This window comes from Bemisia tabaci, chromosome 6, assembly GCF_918797505.1.
Source record: "Bemisia tabaci chromosome 6, PGI_BMITA_v3".
Lineage (NCBI taxonomy): Eukaryota > Metazoa > Arthropoda > Insecta > Hemiptera > Aleyrodidae > Bemisia > Bemisia tabaci.
The window spans coordinates 33,701,286-33,722,957 of record NC_092798.1 but is presented as its reverse complement, the minus strand read 5'-3'; the positions used below and the strand labels follow the sequence as shown (position 1 = coordinate 33,722,957).

Sequence of the window (21,672 nt, the reverse complement as noted above, 5' to 3'; positions counted from 1 at the left end):
AACCAACGTGACGTGGACGTGACCCCGAAGTCGGTTGACGGTGCGACAAGTGCACCGGTTCAAGTGCACAACGCCGCGCAAGGACGAAGCTCGATTGATCCACATTACTTAATGAGTCGCGCTATTGCGTCGCCCGCTGATGCAGAAGAACGCCGTATGTGCGCTTGAATGTTGCCAAATTTCTCGTTCTCAAGGAACACCTTTGACGGTTTTGTGGATAAAATTGCGACCGCTTTTTGCCTCGAATGACCCTTTTTACCTCGGGAATCTTCTTGTTTGGTTGGAAATTTCGCACATTGCCAACGGGACACGCATGTTCGTCATCGATAAAGCTCGAATTTTGAACCTGCTTTGTCTTAGGAGACGTAAATTCATGCCCAAATCGTCTAAAAACCATGAAGGTCTAAGGAATTTTGTATTTTGAAACCATCAAAATGCATAAGTCAGGAAATTTTGAAATTCAATGCAACTTGTCGCGTGGATTATTTCCCGAAATTTTCAGATGTATCAGATTTAATGGCAATTAGGATAGGAGATTGGAACGTTTTAAATAGAGGAAACTTAGGTTCATCAAAATCCTGCCGGCAATTTTTAAAATTTTCCGGAAAAATCCGCATTTTATCCGCGGAATTCCGGCAACGTTGGATTGCTGATATGGCGTTTTTCCTACGTCGACATCCTGGGTGGTCTGTTCCTCGGCGAGTGGGATCCTAGTCGTAGGCGGCGTGCTCAACTGCTCAAGCTTCATCGGAGCAGTGCGTGGATCGACCTTTGATTTTTTTTTCTTCTTTTTTTTCTTTCTTTTTTCCCCCTACTCCAAGTAGCCCACAAGGAGTATTGCAATTTGCGAGATATTTGGGTCGCACTCCAGAGGAACAGGCGATTCTGCTTAAAATAAGCAGGAAAAAATGAACATTGCGAAATGATGGAATAAAAACTTTGGTTACAAAATTAACGCACTTGGAAAAGTGGTGAAAATCGGGAACCAAAGGAATAAGTGATAAACTTGCGACTCGCACAGGAAGAGACATGAAATGGAAAGAAATTTGAAATCAGGAACTACGGTATCTGGCTCATCCGTGAAAACACCTCTGTACGTAGGGAAACTAACGGTACATATGTTGTTTCTAAACTGAGTCTGGAATTGTACTTCCACATTGCAAAATGAAGTCCGAATGTGCTCGGGTGCAGAAAGCGGCGACCATGCTACCGCGGCCCGGTCGCGCAAATTTGAGGAAATCTAGTGAAAACGAGACAGATGGGGCGAGCGTAAAAAATATCCCTTTTTGCCTTTTCGTTTTGATCCCAGTCCACACTGCTCTTATTCGAGGGTCGAGGCACAGCAACATGGTCCGTGCAAACTACATGCATAAATCGTATACTCTCTCGCGAAAAGTCGGGGAATTTCGAAATCCTAGAAAGCTTGTCTCCGTGAATTTTGAAATGTGAAATCCCAAAAAACTCCACCGAAAGGAAAAGCTATAGGCTATACAGACGCACCGAGTGTTCCGGGTGCTGGAGCCGTAGCTTTGATTGCTCGTCCTGCGGCCGGAACTTTCGGCCTCTGAGCCTGGAACGCGGACGGTATGTCTATATACATTTCTTTAGATTTACACATTTCTTTAGATTTACAGAACTAAATTCATTTTAAGCTAACTAAAATTCCTTCAAAAAGAAGCGGGCACCCAGTGATATTACAGCAGATCTCTCTGAAGATTGTGGTGTCTGCGCGCAGATTTTGGAAACCACCTTCCCATCAGAAAGCCAATCAATCGAAGGGGAGCTCCGGAACCAACAGCACCTCTGACAATATCCAAGCACATACTGCCCTTTTCAAATGCATAGTAGTAGAGCCCACACATACTGCATGTACCGTATACTCTCTGGCAGTGTAACGTGGAAGCCGCCCCGATGTAGCGCGAAGAAGGCACGCGTCGCGGATCGAACTGCGTCAACGAGAGCGGGCCATCCCCATTTTGGCATGAGCCCTCGACCAGGCAAGATCACGGTCTCTCGGGGGCTCACGGCGGAACGGAGGTAGTGTCCTGTAGCCGAGCGGCGACCAATTAATCTAATTACGAGCGTGACTCGGTCCGGGCGCCGGCGAGGTAATGAGGTGTTAGCGGCAGACTGGAGGGTAGACGGCGGCGCTGGGGCTGTGGGGTTGCGCGGCGGGAATACTGGAGCGGCGGCGTACTGACCTACTCCACGCGGCGCGGATGGGCGGTGGCGCGCGGCGCGGCGCGGCGTGCCGACGGAACGGGGAACGGGATAGGACGGGAAGATGCACTCGCTGCGGGTCCAGCCTAGGCCGGACGCGGCCGCTACAGGGTGACCATCAGAGAGTTCGATGTCAGGCTCATCCATAATAGCAATAATTTTTAAGAATTACAATGTCAAGGTCTCAGATTCATTAAAAGCACCCAGGGGTGCAAAACTTCTCGATCCTGTGACTGGGCGAATCGCATGTTATATATGAAAAAGCCGGCAAAATCGCGTGTTTTTCTCAAAATTGCGGCAAATGCTACTTTACAGAGCCATTTTAAAGTCATTTTTGTTTAAAATTTCTGAGGGAGAAGGAGTTTTTAAAATGGGAAGGTTAATATGAAAAATGGGAAGGCAAAGAACTCCGTGCATCCCTGAAAACACCTACCTGCTGCTTAAGGAAACTTATGGCAAAGATGATGTTTCTGAAACGAGTCAGAAATTGTTGTTTCTAATCGCAAAAAAAAGCCCAAGTTGGAACTGCCATTTCAGACCCACCCATAAAAGCACCCATCTGCTGAAAGAAACTTATGGCAAATATGCTGTTTTTGAAATGAGCCAAATATCGTAGTTAGTATAATTTGCGATTAGGAACTACGATTTCTGACTCAGTTTAGATACAACGTATGTTTCAACAGTTTTCGTATTAACTTGAGTGTTTTTACGGATTAACCAAAAAATAGAGTTCATAATTGCGAATTTTAGTTCAATTGAAACTGGAATCGTATGCCTCACTGGATGCCCCTCTGAGGCAGAATATTTTTGTATGGAGGAACAAGTGAGTGATGTAGAAACTGGAGAATTTTCTCACTGTTTCCCATCGACTCCAGTAGAATTTCCATGCGGGGAGTCTCGGACAATGAACCACCCAGAAAGTAATGCATTTTCCGTCCTTTATCCTCGTTCCTAATTTACAAACGGCCTTAAGTTTTGCGAAAAATGAGCGATTTTCACCGCTACGGTCTTTATTGCTGTTGACAGAAGCCGCTCTCCACGAAATTAGGGGTTTTCTTGATTCATTAAGTACGACCGCAATGACAGGTGAACTCAACGGGTACAGTCATTGTGTTCTACGTTTGATCCATCGCGTAACTTTTAGGGCACCCTTCTACAAGCCGGGAGGATGCGCAAATTAGTGTTGTTAAGCATACACTACGTCGCCGCTTGTGCGTCCCGTATGAGCGAGATACACCGGTGCATGATCAGCTTGCAGTCCTTTGGATTTGCATACCAGTACGAACAGCATTGGTGCACAACTGCCATGGGGTTAACTTCAAATTGAGCCCAGTTTATTCGAAACGTTTAAATTGAGTGAATCGTCAGCCGTATCATACCGCCGGATGTGAACTCAAGCCCTTATTCAGGTACACCTGTCTACAGCGAGGGATTTGGATGACAATGTTCACAAGTGCAGTTTCTTTAAACAAATTGCATCTGCTAATTTACCCGCCACATTGACCGCCAATAGAAAATTGCATCCTCTTTTTATGATACTCATTTTTTGTCAGTCTAATTTATTCTGATGCTGTGTTTCCTCAGTTCAGAGGAGAAACATCACAGTGTTTCTTCACCAGCGCTACCGAAGCAATGCAACCGCGGTTGTAGATCAAAGTTATACTTTGACGATCCTGAGAGAGATACATAGATGGTTTCTTGTAAGGTTTGATACTCGTGCACTTATCCTTGCAGATAAACCTGCTTTGCGCAATGCTTCAAGTGAGCATTGAATTTCGCAACTAAAGTATCTCCTGGAGAGATAAAAACCCCTATTTAGCTCTGATTTTAAGTAAGTGTGGATCTTGATCGAGCGCGTTCCTCGCCCAATCCTGGCATATCAATCGCCTTACTTTCTGCAGAGAAAAATAAATTTCGTTAGGAAGGATTTTTGGACCCTACTGACCCTACTCCCAAGTTTAGGCCCCCATTTCAAAGGCAAAAAGTGTGAGTTTTTTGGAACCAAAGGTTCCTTTATGTATTCATCGTCAACTAAAATATCATTAAGAAATCATCGGGATACTCATATAATGCTTGCACCTGAACGCTGGTTGGAAGAAAACATAAATAAAAAACGCTATCTTTTCGAAGTTGTGTAAAAGTTTTTTTTGACATTGGGTCCAAAGTACGCAGTTGGACCTCTCCACATATTTTACCTCGTAATTATTCCCGAACAGCAGAAGCATTTAAAACTCACGAATGGAGTCTCTTAGGCCCAGCATGAAATCAGATGTGGAACCCTGGCGAAACGCGAATTTTCGTGGGTATTTTGGCCTGCGGACCAAAGTTCGGGCTTGGGCCTCCGTTTCCAAACGCTTAAGTGTGAGTATCGCTAAAACACAAATATATTTTTAAAATTCACATCATTAAGCGGAAAATATGGAGAAGTTTTGGGATTCCAGGAGGTTAGGCCGATTTCGGTCCTAATTGGTGCCCCTCACTTAGCTGTCCCATTTGGCATTTTTTTAGAAATCCTGCCAAGCCTTCCAGGACCTCTTTCGCGCGTTTCCTTCCTTTATCAGAACACTGAAAGAATATTCCGGGATATATTGACATACCGTCTGATCCAGGCTCAGAAGCCGAAAGTTACGGGTGCTGCAACCGTAGCTTCGACTGCTCCGGGTGCCACGCTCGGAACTTTCGGCCTCTGAGCCTGGAACGCGGGCGGTTTGTCTATGTAGCGTAGCCCGTAAGTACGGTTTTTACGGCCGGAGTTTTTTTCTGTGAACAAATCCCGAAAACTCTTCGCGGAGGAGCGCCCACCCCCCCGAAAAATTTGAGACCAGTCATCCCGTGGACCTATCCGAGCCCCTCAGTGGATGGCGACGCCTTGCACACACAAGCCGGCAACCCGCGGTGCACTCACTTCCGCGTCTGGTCGATTATGATGGATGCGTCGGCGAGCCTGGCGGAGCGACCGGGGAATCCAGAAACTGGAAATCAATCGCCGTCCCGATGCCGAAGCCGTGGTGACGCTCGAAATAGAAAACGCTAAAAATAGTGGCCGGAGCCGCCGCCGGCCGCGCCACTGCAGTCGAGTCGCCACTCCGACGAGCTTGGCTATGCTGCCTTGCTAAGGAAAAACGCCGTATCAACATTAGAGAGTTGCCAAATTTCCTACGATAAAATATTTATTTTTGAGGAAAATCATGAATATTTTCCTTGAAATTTTCAGACGTCTTAGATCGAATGGAGATGTTGCATGTGTGAGGGATTTGCGATTTGACTGTTGATTCTTATGTAAAAGTTCGCGAGAACACGATGGTGCCACTGGTTTTCTCTGAAATCAACTCCCAAGCTCAAAAAAAGCTCTCAAAGTGAGGCCAAAATGGAGGGGATATCCCACCCAACCCTGAGGGTCCACCTCTACATCAAAACAAACTCTTCATGCAAAGACAGGGAGCAAATACATTGGCAGGGTTGCCGCTTTATTTGGGGACTCCAAAACTGAAAACACCGCATCACTGCCAATGTATTTGCTCCCTATCTTTGCATGGAGAGTTTGTTTTGATGCAGAGGTGTACTCTCAGGGAAGGGTGGAATATCCCCTCCATTTTGGCCTCATTTGAGAGCTTTTTTTGAGCTTGGAAGATGATTTCAGAGAAAACCAGTGGGACCATCGTGTTTCTCGCGAACTTTTAAATGAGAATCAATGGTCAAATCGCAAATCCCTCACCCATGCACTCCATTACAAACAAAATTATCCGAGAATTTGATAGACGAACATTCAAAAATTTTTCTGAAAATTAGTGATTTGCCAGGGGAAATTGGGCAACGCCTGAAGGCTCATACGGCGTTTTTCCTTAGCACATGCTGTGGCTCCCGAACGGGAGGGAATGGGCTACTCCTCAAGTGTTTAACTCACGCGATGTCGATCAGATTGATGGAGGCTGCCGCTGCCGGCGAAGAGGACCTCCGGGCAAACGAGATCAACGTCATTCGGTACCTAGACGAGTTCTACCTGCGCTTGAGTAGAATACCTTAAGGTGCACGCAAAAAGAAGCGGATTGCCTCTCCCCTGTGGCAGTTGTCAATATTTAGGTGTCTTGCTGCGGAAAGTTACATTTCTAGGTTATATTTGTCCCTCGTTCAGGTACAGAGACAAGAGACTCTCCACTAGTATCTTGACCATTGTGGAAGCTTTTACTTTCGGGACTTCAGCATTCTATTGTTGACTTACCTTCATGGTTGATGTTCAACAACGTGTTGGCAGTTTCGCTTTGCAAGCCGAAAATAGCCGACGTTTGGGAAACTTGTTTGGCTCATGACGTCATCCGAAGCTCATCATCGACCATGTAGGTAAGTCAACAGCCGAAACTAGGGTGATGACTGTTGCTCCCCAATAATTGTCCGTAAGGCATTGTTGAAACCCCGAAAGTAAAAGCTTCCACCTGTCGCTAAGAGGCCAGTGGAGGGTCTCTTCATCTCTTGTCTCTGTTCAGGTAGCTGTGTTACAAGCGAATGTAGAGGTAAGTGAACCTGCTAGTAGCAAAGCTACGTGGACAAGTAGTATTGGTGACTGCCTAAAATTTACCGGAGTAGGTCGTCCGAATTTCAAGAACCGCGCCAGGTGGGCCAGGCAATGCGCTTTTTTCTTGCGTGTAGATTCCCAGCTTTGGCGCAATGCATTCATAGATGCAACAATCCTTTCAAAGATGCAAGTATATGCATTTGTAAGGTGACAGATTCTTAAAAAGACATTGAAAACCTGGAAAAGCCAGGGGCATATGTTGACCAACGTGCGCGTATACTTGTCCGCAGTCCGCAGATAGAGCCCTTATTTTGCATATCACTCAGCTAATAATGTATTATTTAGTCGCTTGGTTAACATAAATAACATACGGGAGTGACTACACTCGGGGATGAGCCCGGGAAAGCATTTACTTATATGGACGACAGGGTGCATCGCGCAGTGTAGTTACGTCCTAATATCAGGAGGGCGATGAATCACGCATGCAATTATTCCCGGCAAGGATCATCAACTGTGGAGACCTTAGGGACTTATTATTTACTTACTTATTTATTTGATAACCTAAGTTACGAAATTAAACAATAGAAACTGTTAAAAGTTAAGTGTTAAAGTAAAATAAATTTAAATATCAAATATACCTAAATAAGATTGATAATCTTTAATTAAAAAATATATAAAAATGCAGAAATTTAAATTTAGTTTTTAAATAAAATTATTTTAGTATTTAATTAAAACTAAATTAAATCAAATGAAATAAAATGATTAAATTAATATACAGTCTAGATTCCTGAGAATATGATTGTGTTAATCAGTTATTGCCAGATATTTCAATGTCTTCAATCAGTAGTTCTGGGTGACATTATCACAAGAGAACATGTCTAATAGTCTACCCTCGAAATTCTACTAAATTCTCAGATTCTGGCCAGTGGTCTATTGGGAGAAAACTTGGAAATCTAGTGATTTTCATCATCACCAAATATGATTGTCTGGAAAAATCGCCGATTATATATAATCACCATCGGAGGATTCTTATCATTATCTGCGAACAGCAGCACGTATAATAACGTATAATCGATTGACTGTGGTCAACCGGCGCACGGTGGATCGAGTCAATCAGAGGGGTCGGACATGAAATTCTTGACGTAAAACCGCAAATTTTGATACTTATCTCGTCACATTTCAAATTTCAATGGGTGCTAACTGACGAAAATTTCGCGAGAAAACCAATGGAACCACTTTTACAACCTCAAAGTTTCGTATAAACGGAGTTGCAAGCGTTTAAAGTTTCCACATTTTCTCCGACATCACGCTTAGACTCGATCCACTGTGCGGCAGTAGCTGTACTAAAACAGCTGAAATAAGCATCGCAGTCGTCATAATGTGAGGGTAATTTGTCGCTCCTCTAGCCTCTGACGTAAGGGCGCATCTCGATTCCCGCATGAGCTCCAGAGAGTATGGATTTATAAGTAAAACAGGGGTCACGTTACATCTGAAGGGCGACGAATTAATCCGTCATTTTCATTGGCTTGTTGTGTATATTACGTTCCCTCGCGAAAACAGTACGTGCTCCATGTGTGCATATATTGTGACGCCATGGCATGAATCCTGATTCCCAGCCGTCTTTTACTACTGGCTTTTAAGTTCAAGCACCTTTCATTCCGAAAATCTTGCTAGTACACTGCAACTATATATCAATAAGCTACTTATCCGGCCAAACAGGATTACAATCTCAAACACCACAGTCGCGAAGTTAACACGTGCGCAGCATTGTCTTTTCGACGACGTGTTAAGTAAGGGATTCGCTCGGACCGTTCGTAGCCGCAGCCTTGTTTGAGCCTTAACCCTGCGGTATTTTACACGGATACTTATGGTGGTTCGCGTTGATATTTTGACGTAGCGTGCACTAAAAAAAAAAAACTTCTTGGGATATTACTTTGACTTACAGCGTTGTTTCTCGTCGATATAATTAGGTTTTTCTTTTACTTACATCCGTGTGGCTTTAACTTAAGGGAGGTTTTTTGAGGTAAAGAAACGGTTTTTTATAATTTTTAATCTTAAAAAAGATTACAAAATTACGCTTCCAATACTAAAATAAACTGACTTCAAGTTGAATCCGCACGGATTTAACTATAAAAAAAAAAAACTTAATTTTGTCGACAAGAAACGATGCTTTAAGTTAAAGTATCATATCTCAATAAATATTTTTATCAAAGTGGGATTTCTCCTCCATGACGGCCTGAATTTTGAAAGCTTTTTTTGAACCTGAGATTTGATTTCAGAGAGAGAGACCCAGTGGCACCATCGTGTTTCTCGCAAAATTTCATGTAAGAAAAAGTACTTACATCGCAAATCCCCCGCACATGCAAGACCTCTATTCTTTGATCCAATTAGACATATTTCTGCTAAACGGAATAATTGACGGGTGGGAAAGATGGGGTGTGCTTTAGAATGCTGCATAAGAAACAACGTAAAAGGGGGCGTGATCCCTTTGGAGAAGTGGAAAAGCAGGATTTTACATTCTACCAAACGGAACTAAGTGCAAACGAAACGCGGCTCTCATGAGTCGTGGCCATGGTAAAAGATCGTTGTGGACGGGGCTCATGAGTTGAACCGGAAGACGGGCGACCGCGACGGCGGCGGCATTTCGTTGCCACTGACGTCACTGGCGCTTTATAATTCCCGTTTATTCTTATGGCCCTCGACTAACGAGCACACCCTTTGTTTCCCACCTTCCTGTGGTTTCGTTTAGCAGTAATACGTTCAATCCATCCCTTCATCACCTCCGCAGGTCCGATTTTCAGTTTTGTTTTCACTCGGAGACCGCGCATTACGCATGCTCGACGCGCCGTTTCTCCGCGTCCACGTTGCGCGACGTTGCGGCAGCCGGGAGCCGCGTCAAGGTGACAAATGACGCTGCGGATGCTGTCATAAACCGCCTTTGTAATTGCGTCTCTCCCCCTCTCGCGCCAGACTCGGCGACTCGTCGGGTTTCTCTCCCAGAAGGAAACATTCGCTAATTGAACCGACGCGACCGCTCGTAGCGTGTTAATGATTCCACGCAACGTTTCAATTTGCGAGCCCCGCACGCGCCGATCCCGAGAAGTTTGAAGTTCAACCGAGAGCTTTCCCTCTCTGCTTGCCGGGAGTCGAGATCGGAATGCCTAAGTTTTTGGAAAGAGGGTCAAGTTCCACCCCGTTGGGTTTTGGAACGATTTGGAAATTGCACTGAAAAAAAAATCTCGGTGTATTCGAGTCGAGATCGGAATGCGTAAGTTTTCGGAAAGCGGGTCAAGTTCCACCCCGTTGGGTTTTGGAACGATTTGGAAATTGATAGTTCCCCGGAAAATTTCTTTTGAGCATTGTCTTGTAAGATGAGCCCTATTCCTATGACTCTCTTCACTTACGTAAAATTGCATCATTCGTCGCGCTACAGAATGGTCAGCGGCCCAACCACAACCTTATCACATCTATGATCAGAGACAAGAGACCCTCCACTAGTATCTTGGCCATGGTGGAAGCGTTTACTTTCGGGACTTCAGCATTCTTCTGTTGACTTACCTACATGGTTGATGTTCAACAATGTGTTGGCAGTTTCGTTTTGCAAACAAGCCGGAAATGGCCGACGTTTGGGAAAGTTGTTTGGCTCATGACGTCATCCGAAGCTCATCATCGACCATGTACGTAAGTCAACAGCCGAAACTAGGGTGATGAATGTTGCTCCCTAATAATTGTCCATAAGGAATAGTTGAAACCCCGAAAGTAAAAGCTTCCACCTGTCGCTAGGAGGCCAGTGGAGGGTCTCTTGTCTCTGTCTATGATAAAGCCAAGCTCGCTTTTGGGAAAAAGCATCTTATAGATTTGATTTGGATCCATCGCTTTTGATGGATGAGCCATGCAGTCTGTGGTTGGGCTGCAGACTGAAATCGCATGTTTTATGGTTCCAAACTAGACTTTTCCATTAGCTTTTTCCAAACATGCCCCCTGTAGTCGGAAATACGGCTCACCATTTTTTATTTTATATTCATTTATCTACTTTGAAAAATCATCGTTCCAGCTAAATTTTGGCGACAGTTATTCAGACCCGCTCACAACCATCCTCCCAATCCGTTCGTTCCGAATTCATCTGTGACATTAAACATATCGAAATCTCAAAGAGCCTTGGATCCTTCAGTGTACCCTCCCAACGGACCCCTGGTTTCGTAAAAACCATTGTTGACTTTCCCTGATTCCACACTCTTAAAGAATTTGACACGAATAAATACTCTTGATTTAATCGGATATTGGCTTTAATCAAAAGGAAATCCGCCTAAGCTAAGAGGCTTGGTTCGCGACTCAAGGAAAAATCTGGTTGAATCCAGAGTATGTTTTCTTACTATCAATTTTTTGAGAGTCTATCCTCTGTATCCAAGAGACTCTTTGGTCCAGTTTAGTTACTTTCGTTTAGATACTGTAATCAACACAAGCGGATGGATTATTCAAATGGATAGACAAAGAAGAGCATATATAGAGCACATAGGGAACATGGAGCGATTTCATTAGTTGAAACGGGTGTGTGTTACAGACTGAGAGGGAAACTATGGTAGACCAACTGCAGGGTCTCTCGTGGGTTGCCGTTAGTTAGTCTATCACTTACCTCCTTTATCTATCGCAACCACCCGCCTCCACCCGATCCCATAGGATCGCTCCATTTCCAGCTTGTCTTCTTTGTATATCGCTTTGTCTATCAATGGCAACAATCAGCCCGGAGAAGATCACGAGTCCGGAGAATTGAGAGGCGCCGAGAAAAAAAGAAGTTATTTTAGAAGCCAGCCCTCCCCTCCCCCTCGCCTGGGGGAAAAGAGTTCTCCGGGAGCAGGTCCGAGTGGAGCGACACACAGTGGGTCGAGTTAACAGAAGAGGTTGGACATGAAATTTTTTGCTAAAACTGCAAATTTTGATGTTGATTTCGTCAAATTTTAAGTTTTGAAGAGTGCTTCTAGAAGAAAATTGTACAAGGAAACCACTGGCAGGGTGTTAAGTATCAGGATTTTCCCGATTCTATCAGGTTTTAATCCCGATTTCATCAGGATCTGAGGAAAAATCGGCCGTCCAATCGGATCGATCTGGTTCATTAGCGTGTATTAACATCTTCATTGATTTACATCTGTTTTTAATCTTTAGAATTTAATTTTAAAGTTCTGCTTTCGCTTACGCTCATGCAGAAATTTTAATTTTTCTTCGCAAGAAATCAGGATTTGGAAAAATTATGAAATCGGGATATAGCAGTACGAAATCAGGATTTCTTCAGGATTTCCCCAAATGAAAAACAACTTGACACCCTGAATGGAAGCAATTTTCGAACCCTTAAGTTTTTATGGACGGAGTTGCGAGCGTTCAAAGTTACCAAAGTTTGTCCGACCTCTCCTATTGACTGGATCCCTTGTGCGGCGCGAAACCGCGACGGCGGGAGTCCGGGCGTCTGGGTCCGCGCGCCGCGATGCCCGCTGTCTCTGGGACGGGGTCAAGATCATAGATCACCGGCGAACGCCGTGCTCGGGCCCCGCACACGGCGCAATCGGACTGCGCAGCCGGAGCAAGGGCAAGGCGAGGAGCTAGAGCTAGATCCAGAGCCGGCCCCAAGCAACCGCACAGGTGCGATTTCGCGCCGCACAATGGACTGAGTCAATAGGAGAGGTCGAACAAAATTCGGAAACTTCAAACGCTTGTAGCTCCGCTCATACAAAACTTTGAGGTTCCGAAAGTGGTTCCATTGGTCTCCTCGTGAAATTTTCTGTTCTAACAGAGTGTCAACAAGTCCGGAATTTCCCGAAAGTCCGGAAATAGTTCCGATTTTTGAAGGGCGGTCGAAACTACTGGAAAAAGAGCGGAAATTCCGCTAGGAGGTCCGGAATTTTTGTCATTTTTGTCCCAGTTTGAGCGAGAAATTCAAATTTCTGAAATTTTTCGAATTTCGTCTAAACAAAGGTATTAAAAAAGTACTGAATTTTTCTGTTGCGGAGGTACTGAATTTCTCGGGAATGCACCTAAAAGGTACCGTAGAAGTACTGATTTTTGGCCAGCCGTTTTTTGTAGTCTGGAAGTTTATAGTGTGACGAAGTGAACATCAAAATTTGCAAATTTAGTCGACAATTTCATGTACGACCGCTCTTATTGACTCGATCTACTGTGCGCCGCGCTCGCCCGCAGAATGTGCGCCGTGCGCGAGCTCATTCATTCGCTCCCATTCAGGATGCGGCTCACGGTGGGATGGTGTCTGGTCGAGAGTGAAACGGAATCCATGATCGCCAAGACCCTCGCGTCATTGGGGGAGGATCGCCAAGAGCCGTGCTGCTGAGCTAAGGAAAAACGCCGCATGAGCGTTCGAACGTTGTCAAATTCTCTCAAAAAACCCTGAAAATTCTGTCCAACTTATCAATGTTTTTCTCTGAATTTTTAAGAGAATTTTGTGTGCGATTTGATCTAAAATATATAAACATGCTCAAGAAAAGTACCCAACTATCCTCAAAAATTAAAGTTTTATCGGAGGAAATGTGGCAACTATCGAATGTTTATACGAATTTCTTCCTCAGCACGGTAGAATGTGTTCGATGTCTGGTTGAATCACATGCTTTTAAAAGTGAACAATAAAAAACATGAAAAATAATTACCGATTATGCTTCCCTTTAACCAGAGACTTAAGAGACCCTCCGCTGGCCTCTTGGCGCCAGGTAGAAGCTTTTATTTTCGGAGATTCAGCACTCCCTTATTGACAATTATAAGGGAGCACCAGCCATTGTCCTTTTTTCGGCTGTTGACCTACCACCTCCTACTAATATAGGTGAATGGTGAGCTTCGGGCGACGTCATGAGCCAAACAAGTTTCCCAAACTTCGGATTGTTAGCGGAATGAAATTCGGAACACGTTGTTATAAAAATCCACCCAGTGGGTAGGTCAATAGTTGAATGAACAGGTGAGGCAGCGTTCCTCATCTTAAATCGATATTTTCAATGTATTCAAGTGAAGGAAAACCCGTGTTGCCAACTTTCAAGTATCGAAACTGCGTGGATTCAGCAATTTGGCAACAATGGATTCCTTCCATTTAAACCTATGCTAAATAATCGATTCTTGTTGGAGCGCCTGGCCCCTCCAAGAATAATAGGTTTAAATAGAGAAAAAATTGCTGGATTGCCAATTTGCTGGATCCGCCAATGCGACGCTTCAATTGTGATATTGCTGCTCAAAATGTTTAACTACGTAATAATTTTGACACGCTCAGAAAATGTTTTTTAAAAAGGTATACCAAAATTATTTTTCACAAAGAATTATACGGAGGCAGAGAACGACGTGAAAAAAAGTAACGGAACACCGATAACTAGGCAGTCATCTGTGTATGTAAAAACTTAGCTGTGTCCCAGCGAATCGTATTGTAAGACGTGTTGGTGAAGGTTCGTAACTCCTCATCTAAGTTAGAACCATCCGATTCATCAAAGCTCTCGCCATTCAGAGCTTTTTTCACTCACAATCATATCATCTCCAAAGAAAATCAACCCATCTGTCACTTCTGTAATTCATCACCTCTAACCATCAAACACGTACTTATGGACTGCTCTGCCCTCGGATATCTCCAATCACAGATCAACTCCCCTACAGTCAACAGAAATACAAACCCACTTACATGCGATGAACCCAATTTTACTACCAAAATTCTGAAACTCTTCACCTCTCTTAATTTAAAAATCTAAATTTTCATATATACTCCCATTTTCAAAATTTTCTGTAAAGACGTTAACAGCCTGTGACGCTAAATGTCTTAAATAATACTAACCAACTAACTCTATTAGAAATACACAGAGACGGCGCCATGCTCTTATTCCATCCAAGTCTAAAAAACACGAATTAAAATTACGAATTCTATCTACCGGATCGGTCAGCTTATAAAAAATGATCAATGGTCCGGTCTGGACCGAGCGGGATACGTGACACACAAAAAATTCATAAATAAACAAAAGAATGCAATGATGCAATTCTGAGAGGGGTGGTGGGACCTGTCCGGTCTGCCGGGGTATGACAAAACGTAGAACTCGATACCCAAATTAGGGAAGAGGAACGAAAACCAGGTATTTCGATTTGCATAAGCTCAACTAGAACTTGTCGGGAACGCGTGCATATGGTCGGTTGAGAAGCCACTCAAATATTACTGGTCGTCGCTGGCTTTCTTCCCGACACTGAAGTTGTGGGATTGTATACCTGCGGGCTGATTTTTTAAATTTATGGACAAAGCTATAGACAAAATAGACAAAAAAAGTAGACAAAAAGCGATCCTATTGGTTGAAATGGTCGGTTCCTATAGACTAAGGGAGGGACTAATTATAGGGTCTCTCGGGGGTTGCCGCTAGTAAGTCAATTACCTACCTTCTTTGTCCATTGCAACCACCCGCATCCACCAATAGAATCCCTCCATATCCCTTTTGTCTTCCTTGAGTAGACCTTTGTCTATCGAACTGTCTGAGCATTGTCTAATGTGAAATTTCGGGGTAGCCACATCCGGCAACCGGTTCCATATGACCCGAGTAGTTGAGACGTCTAAACAAAAACCGACAGTCTCCATTACCGTATCTAAAATGTGTACCATCATTAATTATTATAATTTAATATTAAAAGAACAAGAAAGCCTTCCTGTTCATGTTTTTTTGTGACTTTCTTGTTATCAAGCGAGAAAATTTTGAAAATGTTAACAACAGCTGGAAGTTTTGGTCGCTCCTCGTAGAAAATTAATATGATTGCTCAATTTCTAGACAGGGCAATCGGTATTTAATTGCCGGTGTTAGTTCTAGACGCCTCAGTTTTTCTTTGTCCTCAATCCCTATTTCTCAGTTGAGTAATGGACGAGTGTCTAATGTGAGTTTTTGGTGTGATTTCAGGGTGACTACATCCGGCACCCGGTGCTGTACGAGCTGAGCCACAAGTACGGGTTCCAGACGGACTGCCTCCCGGAGGCCGGTCCGGGCCTCCCCGGGAAGCTGGAGGAGCTCAAGGAGCACATCAAGCGGGAGATCCGCAAGGAGCTCAAGATCAAGGAGGGAGCCGAGAAGCTCCGCAAGGTGGCCACCGACCGCAAGAGCCTCTCCGACGTCGAGTCCATCGTCAAGATGTCCAACTACAAGCTCGGCGAGCTCCAGGCCGAGCTCCAGGAGCTCGAGTCCCAGATCATCCTCACCCAGGGGCAAACCACCCTCACGCCCGTCCTCTCACGCAACCCCGCTTCACCCCTCGCCAACCACAACCTCAACGGACACGGTGAGTGCCACTTCGCTTTCTTATTACAGGGTTCAGGGTGGGTGCCGGAAATATACCGGGATACTTTGAAATCCCGGGAAAGTTCGGGACACGGTATTGAGAAAACAGCTCAGAGAATGAAACTTACATACTGAGAAAATTTTTTCTTGAGATATTATTTTGACTTGACGCGTCGTTTTTTGTCTACAACTTTTTTTTTTTAAACTTGAAGTTAGCTTTTTGAGTTAAAGTATCGTTGTTTTGTATCTGTTTTTTTTTTCACTTAAACTTAACGATTGCAAATCGACGCTTCTTTAACCCAAAAAACTGATGGTGAGTTAAAAACTCACGGATTTAACTAAAAAAGCACCAAATTTTGTCGACAAGAAACGACACTTTAAGTCAAATAATATATAAAGTACAATTTTTTTTTTTTCAGTGTATGTTTCTTACGCGAACCGAATCGTTGAGCAGACGATTTTGGTGTAGTAGACTAAACCCGCAGTCGAGCGAACAACCGCTTCAACTGACAGAACTGCAAGTGAACCGAGGGTTAACTTTTACGTACTGAAAAACTTTGATTCACACGGAATATGTTCTAACACTTGAAAAAAGTGCATTTGCATCTTGCTCTAAAACTGAGTTGACCTCTCCCAGCAAAAATACCAATGAATTAGGTTACCATCGTCCTTCGTACAAGTAGATGTACGCAGCACAGCTAGCTAGATGATCGACACTTGTGCCGAACTTCGAAGAGCAGGTCAACTCAATTACAGGGCGAGATGCAAAGTACTTTTTTTCTCGCATACGCGCTAACATGCTGAAATTCCTTTGAATTGTTTTCTTTATTTTTCCTTAAATTTAATCGTTCATCGAAAACCCTACCTATTGGGAAGAGAGTGGAGCCTACTTTGACGGTTTCGGCTTTTCAGCTATATAGGCCTTCGACTGTAGTTGATATGAGGAGTAGAGGACTTCAACATTCATCTCATTATTCGAAAACCAGGGAATTTTTATAGAAAAACTTTAACCATGACCAATTTAAACAGAATTCACGTCGAAGCTCAAGATTTTTTTGGTTATTGATTCAATTTCTTTTGATTTTGTTGAAATGACAACACCGCTGTTCGGATCAACATGTCTGCAACGCTAGTGAAAAGCAAATAAACAGCCTCGTATGGTGTATATCGTAAAAGTCACGCTGAGAATGGTCCCTCGTAATCGCGAGAGCCGCTGAAGCGCATACTTAATTGCAACTATAAATCAGCAAAAAATTAAACGCAGTTAAATACGAACCACTTTAGATCTTGTTAAGGAAAAATCCAAGGTTTGGTTAGAGATGCTGTTGATTTCTTCAGCACCCATGATTACATATCATAATTTTTTTTCTTACCTCGACACCTGCTCACGGGAGCCCATATAGATCGTAGAGATTATTATTTGATAGCGCATAAGACAAATTAACAGAAAAATGTTTGAAGTCTATCTTAGTGTTGGGGAACCAATAAGCGGACATACTTTAATCGGAAGCGTCGCGAATTACACCCTCGGTTTTAATCGAAAGGTCACATACTGAATAACGCCAAGCTGGATATGAAGTTCAATAAATTCTGTCTGAGGCCCCTAACTGTTCCCTTCATATCTCAGTTTACCTATCCGGATCATTTTCCCCATGAGCTTTAGTCACAGACTTCCGATACATAGAGACGAATGCTTTTAACTACTTCCTATGTCCATAATGCCTCATTCATCAGCATTTTTTACCGCTTTCATCGTTTTCCGCAGAAAGTGAACTTACAACTTTACCTAAACATACCTCTGCTGAGGAATTTCAGTCAGGTTATGCCGATTCAGTGTTGCCAACATGTAAAATCCTTCCTTACAATGAACCGTGCCGCATCAAAATCAAACATGTTACAAAAGTATTAGTATTATTTTAGTGGCAAGGATGAATTTGTCAATCAATTAGAGAAAATTACGAAAATTCTCTTAGCGATTATCTGTTCACAGTTTTGTTGATCTACTCATAAAAATCAGTTTCCACTCTCGAGTTTTTGAACTCGGTTATTTTTCCAATTTGAAAGAATTCAACGCTTAAAATTCCTTCCGGAAATTATTTCCGCGCTCAATTCCTCGGAAAGTCACGAAATGTTCTCTCTCCTTTTCTTCTTCTTTTTCTTCCTGCGTGTGACTAGGGCATATGCCTTATTTGTCCAGCCAATATCGTATCAGATACGTGGAAATGCAAAAGGAATACACTTTATGTAAATTGACAAAAGTGTGTGTTTCCCATCAGACAGTGTCGTCAAAATTTACACGCAAACCACACTCACTCATTTTCTGGAGATCGTCGCTTTGGCGGGCATCGAAGCAGTTCCCGCGCACGGAGAAAAAAACTTCCTGCGTGGGACCCGAAGTTTAGGTCATATGGATCTGTGAAGTTTTCGGATTCAGCATCTGAACACTCTAGGTCCAGCTACTGAGGTTTGGATCACACATCTGAAACTTCATTTCTTACATCTGAAGTACTTCGGTTTCCACATCCGAAAAACTACGGTTCTCACATCTGAAAAACTTCGGTTCTCACATCTGAAGTACTTCAGATGTAAGAACTGGAGTTTCAGATGTGTGATCCGAACCTCAGCAGCTGGACTTAAAGTGTTCAGATGCTCAATCCGAAAACTTCAGAGATCCATATGACCTCAACTTCGGGTCCCAGCCACGAAGTTTTTTTTCTCCGTGCGGTAAATCACGGAATTTCGCATTTCAGAACTTCGTAAAGTCGGGTTGAAGTTGAAGTTATGAAATTTTAAAAGCTCAGGATATTCAACTCGGAACGAAACGCCCTCAATGTAACGATCTGGCGTCCCGGCATCGCGGCCTCATATGACGGTGAAAGTGTTAATCTGCGAACATTTACGTGTAATCAAATGCATTAATTGGCGGAAAACAATGCGAAACGCTTCAAATGAGCTCGCGATCCAGTCGAGCTGAGGAACCCCGATGATGCGACTCGGCGTTTCGCGTTTCGGGGAGGATCGCGGAAGGAGAGCCTGCTCCGTCGTCGTGGAACTTGGAAGTCGCGCGAGGGAAAAAAATTCGATCGAAACGTCACGTTTGCCCCGGCCGGCCACCTTTCTCCGCCACCGGAATGAAGCTTATCTGCTCCTCCGAGATGTTGATAATTATGTTGATTATTAAACGCCGCACATTGGACCGAGTCAACACACTGAAAAAAGATTTTCGGCGTTTTTACCAAGGTCCGTTGGTACCTTTACCATCTGACTTTTTTACCAATTATTGGTAATTTTACCAAGACAGACTGGTAAGCTTACCTAAAAACCGGTATTTTTACTGTTTTTTTTTCCAGATAAGAATACCACTTTTATTGGTGATCAATTCCCGGTAACTTTGCCATTTTATCTCGGTAATTCTACCACAGTCGATAAAAAATATTGGCGTTTTTACCAAGGTCAAGTAAAATCACCGAGAAGGTTCAATAATTTTACCGAGATTTCTCGGTAAAATTACCAATTCCATAAATGTTAATTTTACCAAGAAAAAACAGGGATCAAATAGAACCCTGAATTCTTGGTAATTTTACCATCTTCTTAGTAAATACACCGAGATTTTTTTTCAGTGTAGGAGGAGTCGGACAAACTATGGGAACTTTGAAAACTACTATTGCGTCGAAAATATGAGGAAAAAAATATTATAAAATGATCCATTGCTTTTTACGTTGAATTTTCCCTCAGGATCACCCCTTGATATTGAACTTGTGACGAAATAAACATCACAATTTGAAATTTTAGCCAAGAATTCCATGCCCGACCTCGTCTATCAGGTAGATCCACTGTGCGCCGCGCAATGCGAAAGTCAATGCACTCTGGTGTTTTTCTCCTTTTTTCTCTATTTTTTTCCGCAGCTGATGTGAGTATGGTCAGTGATGAGTGCAGCGACCGATAGCGGTCTGGGGAGCGCAACGGTTTTCTAGGAATCGAAATACTTTTCGCAGAAACGACGTTTGAAATAAAATTGAGTGCACGTCAAATTAATCCACTATTTTTAAAAGAGTTGCTCAAAAACCGACTGTCTAAAACTCCAAATAAAAGCTTCAAAAAAGGCTTTCAAAAGCTCCAGAAGAGGCAATAAGTCAGGTCGGCCTTTCCATCCATTGAACTTCTGGCAAGTTTACACCGAAGATGTGCTTACGTGCAAAAAAGTCCAAAAAATGCAATAAAAACGATTTCAAAAAAATTGGACTTTCGTCCTTTTAAAAATAGAGGATTCCAATAAGTCTATGCACTTTTAGACTTGTGATGTAAGATCGTCTGACTTCACTTTTACATTCGTAGTAAACTCAAGAAGCAAGTTGGCGGATCTTTTGTCGAATTCTCAAGTGGGGAGACTTATTTGGCGTACAGAGTCTACTGAAATTAAGACGGGGAATAGTCGGAAAACGTAAATTTTGCTGGCATTTAATGCACGCAGGCCGTTTCCAGAACGAAATTATCCATTGGAAGAGGAATTTTAAAATCCACCGTACATTTCTGCCCGCCAATCACGTCATCAATCACTCATAAATTATATGATTTATGTTTTTCTCTCTTCTCAGGAGGATACTTAAAGGATTCGTTTAAATCGTTAAATGTCAAGTCTGGAAACTTTAAAAAAACAAATGGCTTAAAATCTTGAATTCACCTTTCCAACTCATGAGATCGCGAGGCAAAATTCCAATGCGTCATAGCGGAAATCGGTCGTCCCCGCGGAATATATTCATGGGCCTACTCGCAGTAATTCCATTTAGAGACAATAGTTTTCAATTTTCCAACCGCAGATCGGTCGATGATCTTGATCATCGATAAAACATCAGGGTTGCCACCATTTGCATGTTAAGATTCGCACCCGTCATAAGGGCTCACCACTTTTGATGTCGGTTTGCGGCTGAAAGTATGGGTTTTCCCTGTAGCCAGTGGCGAGGCGTGAATGATCGATTGTCGATATTTTCCCATTTGAAGCTGAGGTAAAGAATCGACTATTAAGGCACACCCTGTTTATCGATCCTTTTCCATGGGTTTAAATGGCAGATCAATCGATGTATCGCAAAACACGCCACGCCACTGCATATAACCTCGTTGATAATGTTCTAGTCGCGTGGCCTAAGGCTATGCTAGATCCGAGAGTCGTCAGCATGAAGGACCATTAATACATCAATAGACTTCTCTCGTAAAACGCCACTGAAATGTATTGAAGGACGGATTTAAAATGAGGGGGAGACATTGAATCTACATATTTTATATCTGTGAGGATAGCTGGAAAAATATCGCACCGGAAATTCCGAAGGCAAGGATTATGTAACTCGACTTTTTTTCCTCTGCTCAAATTGAGTCACTCTATAGTTTTCATCGTCTCTAATTGGGCGCGAAAATCTCGCCTATCTCGTGGAAAAAAGTGTTGTATGAAAACTTCATGATGTGAAGTTCCTAATTTATTTCCTTGACCGATTCATTTAGTTTGTTTGTTTTTTAATTAGTACATTTCACAGGATGACTCTTGTTCTTCATCTCTCTCTCAGTACAGTGTTGGTTCAAATACTCTGCACAATTAATACGCCTCGCAAATATCTCCACCAGAGGAGGTTGTTAGTGTGGATAAAGAGATGAAATCAAGACCTTCACTGAAAAAAT

The 21,672-nt window shown here is 43.1% G+C and overlaps 1 protein-coding gene across 5 annotated transcripts in view; it reads left to right on the top strand.

Moving 5' to 3' along the window:
- Positions 1–21,672, top strand: part of Pkn (serine/threonine-protein kinase N) — a 111,450-nt gene that overhangs the window by 27,807 nt on the left and 61,971 nt on the right. For all 5 annotated transcript variants that reach the window (XM_019059959.2, XM_072302006.1, XM_072302008.1 and 2 more), the window contains one exon: positions 15,631–16,006. In XM_019059959.2, the coding sequence (XP_018915504.1) occupies positions 15,631–16,006 (376 nt within the window). The remainder of the gene's footprint in view (positions 1–15,630; positions 16,007–21,672) is intronic.